The sequence below is a fragment of the Neofelis nebulosa genome, chromosome 15, assembly GCF_028018385.1.
Source record: "Neofelis nebulosa isolate mNeoNeb1 chromosome 15, mNeoNeb1.pri, whole genome shotgun sequence".
Taxonomy (NCBI): Eukaryota; Metazoa; Chordata; class Mammalia; order Carnivora; family Felidae; genus Neofelis; species Neofelis nebulosa.
Window position 1 is genome coordinate 42,045,752 of NC_080796.1, and position 15,025 is coordinate 42,060,776.

At 50.8% G+C, this 15,025-nt stretch overlaps 1 protein-coding gene across 9 annotated transcripts in view; it reads left to right on the forward strand.

The window, feature by feature from the left end:
* YOD1 (YOD1 deubiquitinase) overlaps window positions 1–15,025 on the forward strand; it is a 33,075-nt gene extending 18,050 nt beyond the window's left edge. For 5 of the 9 annotated variants that reach the window (XM_058701276.1, XM_058701282.1, XM_058701277.1 and 2 more), the window contains 3 exons: window positions 8,234–8,418; window positions 10,861–11,038; window positions 12,255–15,025. In XM_058701276.1, coding sequence (XP_058557259.1) covers window positions 8,234–8,418; window positions 10,861–11,038; window positions 12,255–13,831 — 1,940 coding nt within the window. In that variant the 3' untranslated portion in view covers window positions 13,832–15,025. Of the gene's footprint in view, window positions 1–2,734; window positions 2,919–3,918; window positions 4,115–8,233; window positions 8,419–10,860; window positions 11,039–12,254 lie in introns of those variants that run through there. The other 4 variants (XM_058701280.1, XM_058701281.1, XM_058701279.1 and 1 more) reach the window with 4 other exon arrangements.

Genomic DNA, 15,025 nt, shown 5'->3' on the forward strand with positions numbered 1-15,025 from the left:
TGAGAAAGGAAACCATAAACTAGCCTGTATCGGTCAAGGAGATGGGCACACCACAACAGCATACAGGATGGATGAGTCAGGTGAACTGGGCTGTAATTAGATTTCACGGTCAGGTCATCAAATAGGAATTCAATTGCTTTTCAACAAGAAACAACTACACACTTTCCTCCTCAAATGATGACCTACATCAACTACATAGCCTTAGTCTTTCAAGTGTTTCTGATTTTGAAGGACTCTCTTTCCCCTAGTCCAGGCCTCCTTTCCAACTCTCTTGGAACCTTTAGAGACTTGATATTTTTCCAAGCAAAACCAAAGAAAGCAAACCAAAAAAATTCCAGGGTAAGACACTTAAAGATAGAGAGAATGAGGAATACCAAATTCAGGACAGCGGTTCATTTCAGCAGGGGCATATGTGTGTTTTGAGGAGGTAGGAGGAAAGGGAGGGGCAAAGTATGTAAGTAACTTCAACTATAACATTCTATTTCTTGAACTGGGTGTTGGTACAATGGTGTTTGTCATGCCAAGGTATTGGAAATATTTCATAATTTTCAATAAGACATGTCTAAAAGGAAAGAGAGGAACAGAACGATCATTTTATCTATGTTCCTACTTCTACGTGTGAGAAGATGAGTCCTTCCTATTATACTAATTTTAAATTTTTTTTAATGTTTTATTTATTTTTGACAGAGAGAGAGAGAGAGACAGAGCATGAGCGGGGGAGGGTCAGAGAGAGGGAGACACAGAATCTGAAGCAGGCTTCAGGCTCTGAGCTGTTAGCCCAGAGCCTGACGCCGGGGCTCGAACTCACAGACCGCGAGATCATGACCTGAGCTGAAGTCAGACGCTCAACCGACTGAGCCACCCAGGCGCCCCAAATACTAATTTTATTATAAACTGAAAAACTGTTCACAAGCAAGATGGTGCCTGCTATCATCTTTGAAGTTAATACTCATAAGCCAAATTCATTTTTCTAGCAAATGTTCAAATCACACACGTATGAAGCTGGGTCAACTTCAGCGATTCCATCCATGGGTGTGACTCTCGTTGCACTGAACCCCTGATGTGCAGCTGCCTTTCCTGTTTGGTTACTCCTGTGACATCATACATGTTTACGTGACACACCACAAAGAGAGGTCATCACCCTTAAACGCTCAGTTAGCTCGTTCAGTTGTGATAGTGCATTGGTTATCCCAGGCTTCCTCGGTCCTCCTTCCTCCTCGACTAGTCCTGCCCCATTTCTCCCCTCTCTTGGCCCCTGTACTTCTTATTTCCTACCCAACCAGATTACAGGAAGAGAAAAGATGAAAGCCATGCGTCCTCTTTTTAATAAAAGGTGTGAATGGCTACAAGACAGAAATGAGATGGGAAAGCTTTCATCTAATTGTTAGAATTAGACCTGCAAATTATCTGTGTATTTCATGTTTCCCACTTGGGAATTTGTCCAAAACGGAGGCTGACTAGCATTATACTGATGCATGGCAAGCTTGGCGTCGTAATGCCTGAATTGAAATCCCCGCTCTGCTGCCTCCTGGCTACATGATCTTGTGCAAGTTATTTAACCTCCCTGTAAAATTTGGATACTAATGGCGCCTACTTTTTCGAAGTTGAAATAAAGGTTGCATGGAATAATGCACGAACACACATAGCACAGCATAATCCCTAGTACACAGCAATTGCTCAATAAATGTTGGCGATCATTACGTGCATTGATTTTAATTTTTCTCCCTGCCCTTTTGGCATCAGGGATGGCCTATATCCAGGAAAAACCAGCTTCCAGGCAAAAAAAAAAAGTCCTTTCTGGTAAAAGTGGCCTCCATACCTGGGGGGAAGTTTTTTCCTGAAGGCGTGATTTCTTCCACCTACTCCCATCTCCCTATTCTCCTCAGGTTGTTTTAACAGCAGATGCAAGGAATCTGCCTATGGAAGGAGACAGGTTGCTAAGCTGGCTGGTAGCTTGTTTTGTTTTCATTTCTTAATATTCATTGCCACCTTTCAGGCACAGCCAAAAGAGATCAGAGACCCAAATGACAGCATGCATGTTCCCTCCTTCGAGGCCATCCAGTCACTTTTTCCTCAGGAAAGGGACCCCCTTGGGAGAGAAAGTGGCTTCACGCCCCCCAGAAATAAATGAGGTCAAGAAGCTCATTGCCAAACAATGGGGCAAGGGTGTCTCCGCTCCAGCTCCCCTAGGCTCAGTCACCTTTTCCAGCAGTCCTGAGGACAGGGGCTAGTAGTAAGAGCTGCTAGGAAAAGGCTTGAGAGCAAAAGTGCTTGCGAACAACTAGAAAAGCTACTAACAAAACTGGCCACAGTGGATCTTAACTTGGAGAATTCAGGGGAATCCTTGCCCCGCCAGTGAAGGAAGGCAGCTCTAGATAGAAAACCAAGTTTCAAACAGACATAGAAAAGCATACCGCCTGTCTGTGCTTCTTGACAGTCAAATTTTAAAATAGTATCTTTTGCCTACTCCCTCCCGGCCAACTCTCCTCTTCCAGTCTCAGCCCAAAGGAGTCTTCTCCTTCCAGCCCTCCTATTTCTTTTTCTTTTTCTTCCTCCCCCCCCCTTTTTTTTAAAGGGCTCTTTATTGGCTCTAACCGGGGAAGGGGAGGGCAAGAGATGATTGGCTACGGAGCGGAGGGAAGGTGGGGGGGGAGCGTCCCTCCCATTCCCCTCCCACACCCTCCCTCCCGAAACAGCTGGAATGAGAAGTAGGGAGGGAAAGCTGCCGGGATTGGCTGTGAGTCAGTGGCAGGGTGGGGTGGGGTAGCACTGATGAAGCATTTACCTGTCCAGGTAAGTCTGGAGGAGGTCAAAAGAAGAAAACAGTGGAAGGCAGGGGAGGCAGTCTCTGTCTCCGTCTCTGCCCTTTGAAATAAAAGGGTCTTCCTTTCTTCTCTTCAGCCCCTCCTCCAGTGAAGGTGAGTTAATCACTAACCAACTATTGCTTATTCTGCAGCAAGAAGGGGTGCTTCGTGGAAAGTCAGGGCCACAGGATGTGCGGAGCCCTGTATAGAGGGAAGCTAGGGGGCTTCCCTCTCTGTTCCTTAACTCTCTGAGCCCACTCTGCAATCACAGTAGGCTGGTAGCTTCTGCAGATGGGACTGTTTTTGTGAGAGACCCGGGCTCGGATGCATTTTTTTGTTTGTTTGTTTCCATCTGCCTGTTTAGGTTGGATAAGCATATTTTGCAGACGACAAGGAAATAAAATGGGTTTGTTTTGCAGATTTCCATCTCTGACCAACTGAAATTGAGCTGTGATTTTGGAAAGGAATAGTTGGGAGCACAGGGAGTCAAAATGGGGGATCACCCAGGGGAGAAGAGTGCCATGGTTTCTCCGTTGTGTTTATAACAGGAAATTTGCCCATGGTTCTATCAACTCAATGTCTACAGTTCAATAAAGGGTGCTGTGTGTGTGTGTGCAATTATGGTAGTGTGGCAATGGACCTCTCTGTGGACGTGTGTAAAGGTGTGAGCTGCGCTCGGCTGTGTGTAAGGGGATGTGAGGCTGGGAAAACTCCACCTCGGACTACCAGTTCGCCTTTGGAAAACCCACGAATAACCTGGTTGCAAAACGGAGTCTCTTTGGATTCGACTCAATTTTCCGACTTTGCCTGCTATTAGACACAGAGACTGACAAACACAAAGCTCCTCACCCGCTGTGCCAGGGCCTCACCCACAGTAATAATATTTCACAGTAGTACCTCCAGTCGGGCGGGAGTTCTCCGGGGGGCTCAGGCCAGAGTAGTGTGGCTGAGTCCACAAAGAAGAGCCAGACCCCTACGGTGGTCCTCCTTCAGGTGACAGTCTGTGTGGCAGGCTCACCTGTAGAGGTCAGTTCAGAGTAGCTTTATCCACCTCGGGGAGGGGAGGGGGCTAATGTCCTGGTCCCTAACTTTGCCTCTTTTCCTCCTGCTGCAGGAAAGAGCAAAGTGGGGAGACCCCAGCACCAGGCTCCCAGGGCCTGGCACATACAAGCCCTGAGTAAATATACTGGGTTTCCAGTCCTGGCAACTGGCGCTTGGTTTCAGCTTAGCCCACACCGCAGGACCAGCCCCCCAAACTCATTGACCGAGGGCTGCCGCAGATGGTGAACTTGTCGGTGACAAGATAGCCTGTAAGTGTCAGACAGAGCTCTTCTGTGCAGAAGATATTTCGTCCCACCTTTTCCTGAAACCCATCTGTGAAATAGGAGATTCTAACGTTGACTAAACACACTCGGAAACTTGCCCATGTGCTCACGGAGAAGGACGTACACACAGGGCAGCTTTTAGTCCTTCCTGGTGTTTTTCTTAGGATGTTCCTCAGCCCGAGGCATATTTCTGGATAGTCGGCAAAAAGGAGAGATACTTGTTCTGAAAGAAATAGGTAATCTTGGGGCGCCTGGGTGGCTCCGTCGGTTAAGCGTCCGACTTCGGCTCAGGTCATGATCTCACAGTCTGTGAGTTCGAGCCCCGCGACGGGCTCTGAGCCTGCTTCCGATTCTGTGTCTCCCTCTTTCTCTGCCCCCCCCCCCCCCCACTCATGCTCTGTCTCTCTCCCTCTCTCAAAAATAAATAAACGTTAAAAAAAAAAATTAAAAAAAAAAAAAGAAATAGGAAATCTCTTTGACCAGTGGGGAGAGAGGTTGAGCTCTTGGAGGATACGGAGCTGGGCTCACGGGAGGAGGGTGACAAGGGGGCCTTGGGTCTGTTTAGAAGGTACAGAGAAGCCAAACAGGAATGGGACTGGAGCCCAGCCCCTGCCCCATGCCAGAACTCCAAATGCTATTTATTTACTCTCCTCCAAGACTTGGCCGGTTTCAGTGGAGCAGTTAATATTTAACACGCTTTTGCCTGAGTGGCCCTGACTATAGGCTGTGCATATGTCCTTCACCCATTTCCTCCTCCTCTCAGATCCCCCAAAGAGGTCAAGGGTCAAAAGATACCAAACTCTCACCCTGAGTGTTTTGCTTGTTTCTCAGGCTTCTTATCAGGTCGAAATACCTCAAGTTTCGATGGCTGCCCTGAAAGAGCCCCCAAGTTTCAAGGTTGTAAAGTTGGTGGATAGAAATGCAGCATCCAGGTCAGGCCAGAGTGCTGAGAGAGAGAGTGGAAGGGGGAGAAGAAGAGAAGACTCTTACAGTCTATGTTCTTTGGATCAGAAAACTAGGTGCGGAGCCGGGATGCAAGCACTCATCCGACTTTGGTTTCAGGCTCAGATTCACCTCTGCGGTGATTACGCAGTGCCCGATGCCACGATCTCCAGGGGCATTTGGTGGCGTTTGTTTACTCTGGAAACGTCTGTTGTTGGGCCAAAAAAGCTTGCCTGGAAGCACAAAGCTGAACCAGATAATTTAGAGGGTTTCAGGTGTGAAGTAAAAGGAGAAAGGTGATCTTAGGGCTTTTAGTGTTTAGTCAGGGGAGGCCAATGGCCCTTCTTCAGGTACAACGTGGCCCTCTTGCCATCTCCGAGATGCCTTCTGGAGGGACCGGGATCCACAGGCTGCCCTGTATATGCAGTTGTAGGTCATTCGCTACTTCCCTTAGGAGACACCAGTAGAAAGAGACCCAAATTGTCATCTGTCAAAGAAGAAAATACCGCAGGTTGCCTAAGTTATCGGGCTATTTGGAAGATCTAATAGGCATATCTGAAAGTGTAAGCTAGGCCATGTTTTTGTTTTGTTTCGTTTTTGAAGCAGTGCCATTCATATTGTTTCTCTCCCTCCCAGCTACTGTAGGCTATCCTTAGTTCCAAAATGAAACTGTGATGGGTTGCCCTGGGAGGAAGGAGAGGCTAGCAATCCATCATAAAGTCTGAAGAGTACTTGGAAGAACAGGGTGGTAATTGTCTTTGAAAGGCAGAGGCATCATCTGGTCACCCGTTCACAGAGAACATTATATTAACCACAGTGATTAATACAGTACTGATATTTATTGCTCCAATGTTGATAAAACTGGAGCCCAAACCTAGACCCTTGGATTTACACTGACTGCTTGGAAGCAATGCCTTTGTCTTATAAAGTGTTGCTTGCCCCATCCCTGTTAGGTGCTCATGAATGTTAGCGTAGCTGAAGGCATTGCCCAAATTCCACTGAGTCGTATATTCTCAGGGAAATAAACTACTTAAGAAAGAGTCTGTAATAATAGAGCAAAAACAACAACAAAAAAAAGTGGTCTTCCAACAGCTTAACTCAAAAGATGCTAGAACAGATGGCAAGTTTATTCATCCAGCATTTTTCGAGTGCCTTCTGTGTGCCTAAGCTTATGAGAAATGGATCTCTTTTGCTATAATGGCCTCAGCCCTACAGAATGTTAGGGATGAGTTAGTATCCTCTGAATCTAAGCTGTCATGAATGGAATGGATAGCTGAGGAGACTGAACTTCATCCACGTGACTCCTCATGCTTCTGTCTTTGGGGTTCTGGGTATTGGGAAAGAAACGTCACGAAGAAGACTGAAGAGCTATCTTACCCAATGCTGATTTATCACTGGGCTCCTTTGGTGTGTCTGTCCCCTGTGGTCCTGTCCCTATCTCCTGAGAGGCTCTGGACCCATGTGTCTGGCTCATTGGGATTTTTTCCTCTTCTTTCCCCGTTGTCCTGCCCCTCCCTACCTGTCCCATTTGCAGACCTTCCCCCCAAATCGGCCTTGTGCTGGTCAGCTCTACAGCATTGGCGGCTGACTCACCCAGCACAGCCCAAACCTGACTTGGCAGTAGAAGAAGTTATGGGTAGAGGCCAAAGAGACAACCTCCCTGGAATCCAAACCCCGGGTCCCAAGACCTCCAATTGAACACATTTTTTTCTATCACATTTTACTTAGTAAAGGGGGAGAGGGGTGGGGAGTAGGAAAGGTGATAGAAAATATAAAATGGTGTCACAGGAAAAATATAGATTCTAATCCTAGCTCTCTCCAAACTCCCTATCTGACCTTGGAACTGGCTTTTAAACTTAATTTTTCCAGAATTTTATTTCAACATAGGAGAGCCCCATCTGGCCTTTCCAGACTTTGCGATTTTCAGAAGGAAAACGGTACCGCCTTCCTTTGCTCTTACTATTGGCAGAGTGAATTTGAAACTCTTTTTCCGGGGTGCCTGGGTGGCGCAGTCGGTTAAGCGTCCGACTTGAGCCAGGTCACGATCTCGCGGTCCGTGAGTTCGAGCCCCGCGTCAGGCTCTGGGCTGATGGCTCGGAGCCTGGAGCCTGTTTCCGATTCTGTGTCTCCCTCTCTCTCTGCCCCTCCCCCGTTCATGCTCTGTCTCTCTCTGTCCCAAAAATAAATAAAAAACGTTGAAAAAAAAATTAAAAAAAAAAAAAAAAGAAACTCTTTTTCCCTACGAGTTGGAATTGGGAGGAAGCTACACAGGCCATTTCTCTCGTTTATTTGACAAAGATTAGGCAACCTTGCTGGAAATAAGTGCAGCTTCAGAGTGGGTGGTACACAAGAGGGAAACTGGGTTTGTATCAACCTGTGTGAGTTACATAAGAGGCTCCCAGACCAGGGAGATGATGGTGGCCCTGGTGGCAGGGGCTGTTGATGATATTGGCTATGACAGCAGCTAACAGTTACTGCACAGTGTTTTATGTGAAGTATCTCAGTATATGTCCGTGACAACCCTAGGCGGTTGGTGCCGTTGAGGGCCCTGTTCCTTCTCCCCCACGTAACCCAAACCCTTCTTTTCTAAACTCTTGTTCCCTTACGTCAGTTTACTTTGATCCTCGAAGGACCTTGTCTTTTTCTTATGACAAGAACAGTAGCAGTTAGTCCTTTATTCATCGAGCATTTACTTCCAACTAAGCTGCGCAAACTGTTCTCATGTAATCCTTGCATTAACCCTACCTAATGAGAAAAACCGAGTCAAAGAGTAATTTGCCTCAAGTCACATAACTGTAAATGCAAGCGGGATTTGAATCCAGATCTGACTTCCTCCAGAACCCACATTATGAACCCCTTCCTATTTATTGCTTGTGGTCCTGGAAATGTAGCCTAAGCTCCCCGACGCAGAGAAAAAAATCAGCTAAGACAAGTGTGGAGTTCCCTCTCTGACTAGACTGCTTCTGCACCTGCTGAGCCCGTCCTCCTGCATGTGTGTGAGCCCGCTTCTGCGTCCTTCCATGCAGGCGGGGAGGTGTGGGGAACCGCCGTGCACGGCCCCTTCCAGCTCTCTGCTTGCTTGGTGTCCCTGCCGCCGCGCCCCGGGGGGCCTGGGCAGAGCCTGGCCCGGCTCACACGTGGCTTTGATTCTTGTCTTTTCAGGCCGGCTTGGGACATTCTTCACTTCCCTTCACTTCCCCTCTGGGAGCCCCTCTCACCGCCCCTGCACCTTGCTTCAGGCGATGCCCAGGAGCGAGCTGTGGCCAGCGGGGCCTGGCTCGGAACCCGTGACCCGCATCGGCAGCTGCGACAGCATCATGAGCACCGTGTCCACCCGCTCTGGATCTGTACGTACTCTCCGCCTTGCAGCCCGCCCCCCCTGCTTCTGTCTGCACGCCCGCCCCGCCCTGCCCCGCCCTGCCCACCGCCAGCCTGGCTGCTCCTAAGCTTTCATCTTCCTTGTCAGAGAGTGAATCACACCGGTTGGTATTTCTGCCTTTGAGTCACCCAGGTTCTCGAGAGAAAGGGTGGGACAGTCCCAAAGCGCAATGAGATGAGACTTGCTCCCAGCTTTCATTCACGGGGGGGCTAAGTTGAGGTGAGAGCGAGGGCCAGTGATCTGAGGTCCTGGTGGAAAGCAGAGGGTAGATCACCATAGCACTCACATTCCTGAAGCCTCCCTGCAGCCAGCAGGGTGCCTTCAATCTTTTACCAAGATCACAGAGGACAGAGTAATTAGGAGCCTGGGTTCTGGAGCCTAGCCGGTCTGAGTTCTCAATCTATAAGCTCTATGGCCTTGGGCAAATTATTGAATTTCTGTAACCTTCAGTCTCCTCCGTTTTAAGGTGGGATATAAGGTAAACACCGAATCCTCCGGGTGGGGGGGGGGGGAGTGAACGAGATGCGTGTGAAACACAAAACACTCAGCACACGCCTCTAAGTAGAAAAGAAATAGCCTTATCCAGGAGCATCGATTCAGAATCGCCCAAAGTCATCGTGTCTAACTGTTTGTGAGTGGCAGGTAACAAATTGTAATTTTTCTGGGGATGAATTTAAGTCAAGGTTGTTGTAAGGCTGGTGCGAAAGAGTACATCTGCCCTACGTCCAAATGGAAACATTCCTTTGCTGTTGGTGTTCATTGTATACCTAATAACCTAATAACCCTTGAGAATTTATACTTTATTGCTCTATATCCTACAGAGGTACTTGAAAATTTAAGGATGCTGAGGATCTCTACCAAATGTCAAGCACTTTTAATATAGCCAGTGAGTTTTGATATGTAAAAATGGAGTAGAGAAAGCAGCACACACACACACACACACACACACATACACACACAATCCAAAGCGTGGGCAGTCCGTATATAATTTCTTGTTGACCTGAGATGGTGGGACCACAGAGACATCTTTCTGTTTCTGTTAGGCTGAGGCCAATACGAGCAGTTACATACTACTGGACACAGAGTGTGGCACGGATTAAAGATCTGCAAGGTGAATCCTCCACAAAGGAGAAATTCAGAGTTGGTTTATCTTTGGCAAAGCTATTTTGGGAAGAAGAGGGCCGTAAAGAAGATTTTGTTCAGGGAACCCCTGGAATCAGCTTCAGGGCTTCCACGGGCTACATTTGTAGCTTCCTTTGACAGGTCGGCCTGCCAGATGGCCCTATAAGGAGTCAGGGGAACTGGTGGGGTTATTCCAACAACCATCTCCTAGGGTATCTTTAGAGCTGTCTCAAATCTTTCCTGGCCATCTGAGTGGGTCTGGAGAATATATAACTCTGAAGTATCTTAAATATTAGGAAGAGGGATGAGATAGATGCCAGGAGGGAACTCAGGCCAAATTTCTTACATTTCCATTTGCCCTTTTGGTTTTCCCTTCAACCTTCAACTTTAGAGAGCAACTATCCTATGGATCTTCCTGGCCTTGCTGACCGTGGGCAGCAACCATTTAAAAGGGCCGTAACACTTTTCCCCAAATACCCCTATGTGCTTTTTCATCATGACGGTTATTTACTTTAATATCTACTTGATATTTCACACTAAGTTCCTTTCCCCTCCTCCCATACCCGTCCGGTTTCTCCACCCTACCCACCTCTAGTTAATATTTGCTTAAGAAATGCACACTTATTTGAATGTTAGCCAGAGCCAAATGCCATCAAGAAAGTAAATACACAAAGGAAAAAAAAAAATCCTGTATGGAATGCATTTCAAAGTCAAGTGTAAATTATTTGGTAAATTTATCTGTGGCTACTCATACCACTGTTGCCATTGGCCTGATAGCCAGTGGCTGGCTGCGTTTCTTGTTTGTCCTTATACTGTCCTTGACATACCAGATCAAGTGTGCAAAAGTACTCTGACAAGTTAATACCATTGAAGTTTAAGGTCAAGTCATTATGTTACCCATGTAATTCAGAGCTAAATCGGAGACATGTAGAGGGATATGCTTATGCCGGTCACACACAGGAACTAGAATCAGAACCCGGGGCTGCTTCTGATCTGTTCCCCTAAGCGTCCCACCCAGGACTGGGTGGAAAAGGCCAGCTGCCATCTGCCTGCCCAGCACTGGGCGCTGGTGGGCCCACAGCCGCCAGTCTCCTCCCTGTCCGGTGCTCGCAGTTTCTCAGGAGACAGACAACTCCCGCAAACTTGCGGAGTCGCCTCCTGGAAAGGTTTCCAGCCCTTCAGCATTCCTTCCAGACACAGGGTGGTTCTCAGCCCCACCAGTTTCTGCGGAGCTCCCTCTCACAGCTCCCTCTCTCCCTCTCTCTCTGTCCTCCACGCCTCATTCCAGAGTGACGGCAGCTACGACTTCCTGTCCGCAGAAGAGAAGGAGTGTCTGCTCTTCCTGGAGGAGACCATCGGCTCACTGGACACTGAGGCTGACAGCGGACTGTCCACTGACGAGTCTGAACAGGACACAGCTCCCCGCGGCCCCCGAGCCCTGCCTGTCACCCGGCCTGCCCCTCAGGGTAAGAGAGACCATCTGGGGTGGCACCGCTAACAAACCCAGAAAGCCAGGACATTCTTGTGGCTGCTTTGCACCCTGTTTGCCCTCTCCTCTGAAGGTCATAGGCAGAAGGAACGACAGCACTCCTCTCCACGCCCCTGGCTAGAAATAAGCCATGTCCCGCAGAGGAGAGACTGCGGACAAGCCGGTGTCCTCTGTCTTTCTCTGAAGTCTCAGAGGCCTGGGAGGGAAAAGGGTTTGACTAGCTCCCGTTCTCTCGCAGAAATGCTGAAAAGACATGACCGCAGAGGTTCATGGGAGGGGTTCAGAGAAGGGTGGATGGTTGCTCTGGGGACACGAAGTGAGTCTGGAGAGCTAATCTGGACGCTCCAGGAGGATGAGGCTGTAAGAGATAAGGGGGAAGGGCCCCCTGAACTTCAGTGGGTGGCACCTCGAGGCTCTTGTGAGAGGGGGTGGAAAGCCAGCGGTGTTGAGGCTCAGTAGAAGGGGGACAGGATGGCACATGAGTGTGGCCATGAGGGTGGGGCCATATGTCCCAGAGTGAGGGGGGCACTTTACTCCTGAAGACAGCCCCACTGCTATCAGGATTGCAATCATTGATTTATTCGTTTAGCAAATATTTACCGACGGTGCGTTAGAACCTCCACGGAGATAGAGGTGTAACTGGGGACAAAGGCTTCACCGCTCCCTGAGACTGATTCCCTGGTCCGTGGGCCTAATGCACCTGCTGGAAGGAAAGAGCCCACGTCGCTCACTCGTGTGGGGACGGCTGTGGCCATTCCAGAGCCATTCACGTGTTTATAGAAAGTGAAGGTGGAGGAAGGCGGAAGTCTGGTCAAATCAAGAGCAAATCTGCTGTTCATGGACTCAGTTGCTTGGGAGCCCCGAGATAGCTAGAGGGAATCTCTCCCCCACCCTGGTGCTTCTGTAGAAGCTTAGAAGGAGCCCGAGTCAAGGACCTGGAGTTATAGGAGGCTGCTCTTTCCCCAACCATTGTGAAAAAGTAATCCTAGGTTGAAGGGAACCTGCTCAGATCGATCTGTCAGTGTGAATGATAGCCATGCAACAGGGCGGCTCCTTTAAGAGCAAAGAATCAACCCAAAACAAAACCCACGGCTAAGCGGAGACCAGAGTTCGGGAGGTATTAGCGTTGCCCCGGGCAGCAGGGTTCTCACCTCTGTCCACTCTTCTTTGCCCGTTCTCCTGGGCCCTCACAGGATATCCAGGGGAGAAGATCGTCCCACAAGGACCGGAGCCAAGGACAGGGACTCAGTCCAGCTCACCCCATCTGCCTGAACCCGAAGGCCTGGGCCTCAGGTCTGGCTCCCATAGCCTCCCCAGAAATATCCACATCGGCAGGAAGCGGAACCCCGGGGAAAGCACCACTCGGACGAATAGCCACATCCCGGGGGAACCTGAGGGGCTTGTCCCAGAGCCCAAGAGAGAGCAGGCCGGCCAAAGCGGTGAGCCCAGCCAGGCTCCGGCCGGCCCCCTGACGCCTGCCCTTGGGTTGGACACAGTACCCATCCCCCCACCAGAGGCCTTTCAGGACAGCCAGCCAGAGCAGCGTGGGGAAGGCGGCCTGGGCGTCCCCAGGCCAGGGCTGCAGAGCCATACGCCCCGGCTCCATTCGTCACTCAGCCCCCAGGAGAGGAAGGAGACTCCTTCAGCGGCCATGTCCCAAAAAGCCAGTGAGAAGGGCTCAACAGGGGGACCGGGGCAGCCTCAGCCTCCTCCCGCCGCGTCATCTCAGAGCGCGAGAGCCAGAGATGCTCCCATCCCGTCAGGGGGGGACCCCAGTGCCCGGCCAGCGCCCTTCACAGCTCCCAAGCCCCGGAAGCTGCCACCCAATATCGTTCTCAAGAGCAGCCGAAGCAGTTTGCACAGTGAGCCCCACCACTGGTTGTCTCGCCACTCCGAGGCCACCGCGGGAGACGCTGGCCTGGCCTCCTCCTCGCTGCAGGAGCAGAAGAAAGCGCGCCGGGAGGCCCTGGAGAAGCTGGGGCTCCCCCAGGACCAGGATGAACCTGGCCCCCACTTAAGTAAACGCGCCAGCTCCACCCGATTCAAGGAGACCCATGCCCAGGCCTCCTTCCAGGCTCCAGCCCCGGCCCCGGCTCAGCCGGCGCGGCCTGCTCAGGGCACAGCCGCTGCGCCTGCCGGAGGGAAGGCTCCGGCTCCCGCTCCCACTCGGGGACCTTCTCCAGCGAAGCCTCCGGCTCCGACTCCAGCTCAGGGTTCTTCTCCGGACAAGGGGTTGATTCCTGCCCAGGAGCCCACTGCAGGCAAGGTTCCAGCTGCCAAATCCATGCCGATTCCTATCCCCAAAGCCCCTGGGGCAGGTGGTCCTCTGGCTCAGGCAAAGGCGGACTCGGGGCTCACTCTCCGGGAGAGCAACGTCCCTGGCCTGAGACAGATGAGCTTCAAGTCCAACACTCTGGAGCGTTCGGGTGTGGGGCTGAGCAGCTACCTCTCGGCCGAGAAAGACCCCAGTCCCCAAACCAGCACCTCTCTGGGTAAGGGCTCCTTCTTGGACAAGGTGTCTCCCAGCGTCTTGCGTAACTCAAGGCCCCGGCCTGCCTCCCTGGGCACGGGGAAGGACTTCGCCGGGATCCAGGTGGGCAAATTGGCTGACCTGGAGCAGGAGCAGAGCACCAAGCGCCTGTCCTTCCAAGGACAGAGCCGTGACAAGCTGCCTCGACCCCCCTGTGTCAGTGTCAAGATCTCCCCAAAAGGAGTCCCGGATGAGCACCGAAGGGAGGCCCTGAGGAAGCTGGGACTGTTGAAGGAGTAGTCACTGGCCACCAGCATGGCCCCGCCATCCCGGTCTCACCCTCTGCCATACAGGAGGCTCAGGTCCTCTCCCACCCAACAGCCCGGGGCTCGGACAAAGTGGGCTTCTGTCCAGCGCGCACCTCTCTCTGAGGCGAACGGGTGGAAGAGACTGGATTCCAGCGGACGCGCGTGTTTGTATTCAGAGTGGTTGTGTCACTGAGTGCCTGCCCAAATCATCCTGAAGATGATTTCCACAAGACGGTGTGTGTGTGTGTATGTGTGTGGCCATGTACTATAGGCTGTATATATCATTGAAGCTATTTATATGACACAAGGAGTCATTGCTCAGAGTTCTGCTTGTGTTGGAGATTTTCTTCCACTGGGTAGGGTTCAGCCCAGCCAGAACTAAGGGGAGAAGGTGGGGGGGGGGGGGCTGAGTCTGAGGAATAAAAGGTCAGCTGAGACAATGGATGTGCTGGGGACATTAGGCAAATGCAGTGTCATGTGAAATGTGGGTCCCCCAGAATCCCTGCATGGAAGGGGACTGGCTCGTCCCTTGGTTCTGGACTTCTGGACACCCCGGTCCCAAGGTTAGGGCGCGTCCCTGTAGCTAAAACTGTCCATTGACTGCGAAGAGAAGTGCTCTGGTTGGCCTGCGAAGGCAAGATGGGTGACCGCACAGCACACGGCCACTGGGAAGGACCCCTGTCCACGGGCTTGATGCATTTATAATAATAAACCGTGCGGTGGCCCCTGCCAGGGACATTCCTATTCTTCCGCTCCCACTCTCAGCCTGCATGTGACTGACCCCAGGGCTGGGCCAACAGTGAGATGGGAGTCTGAGCCCAGAGACTTTATAAATACCAAAGAACTGTTTGAGGCCTTACCTATGCTACTGCACATAGATTTTTTTTCAGTTTCTATGGGAAGGCAACACCATACATTCTCTGCTAGTCACTCACAGAATATCAGAGCTGGGAGGAATCTTAGAGACAAGACTCTTGTGACCCACGCTGTTGGGGAAGGGAAAGGAGTCATCTGCGGTCACTCTGCCATTCAGCGACAGAGCCGGGACCCTGGCTCCTCATTCCATGCTGCACGCTGCCTCCCTGAAGCAGTGCTTCTGTACGTCTACACAGCACCCTGTGGATCAGGAGTCACCATCAGAGGCTCAACCCCAAAGCCTAGAGAGATTAAATGTTGTTCAAGACCA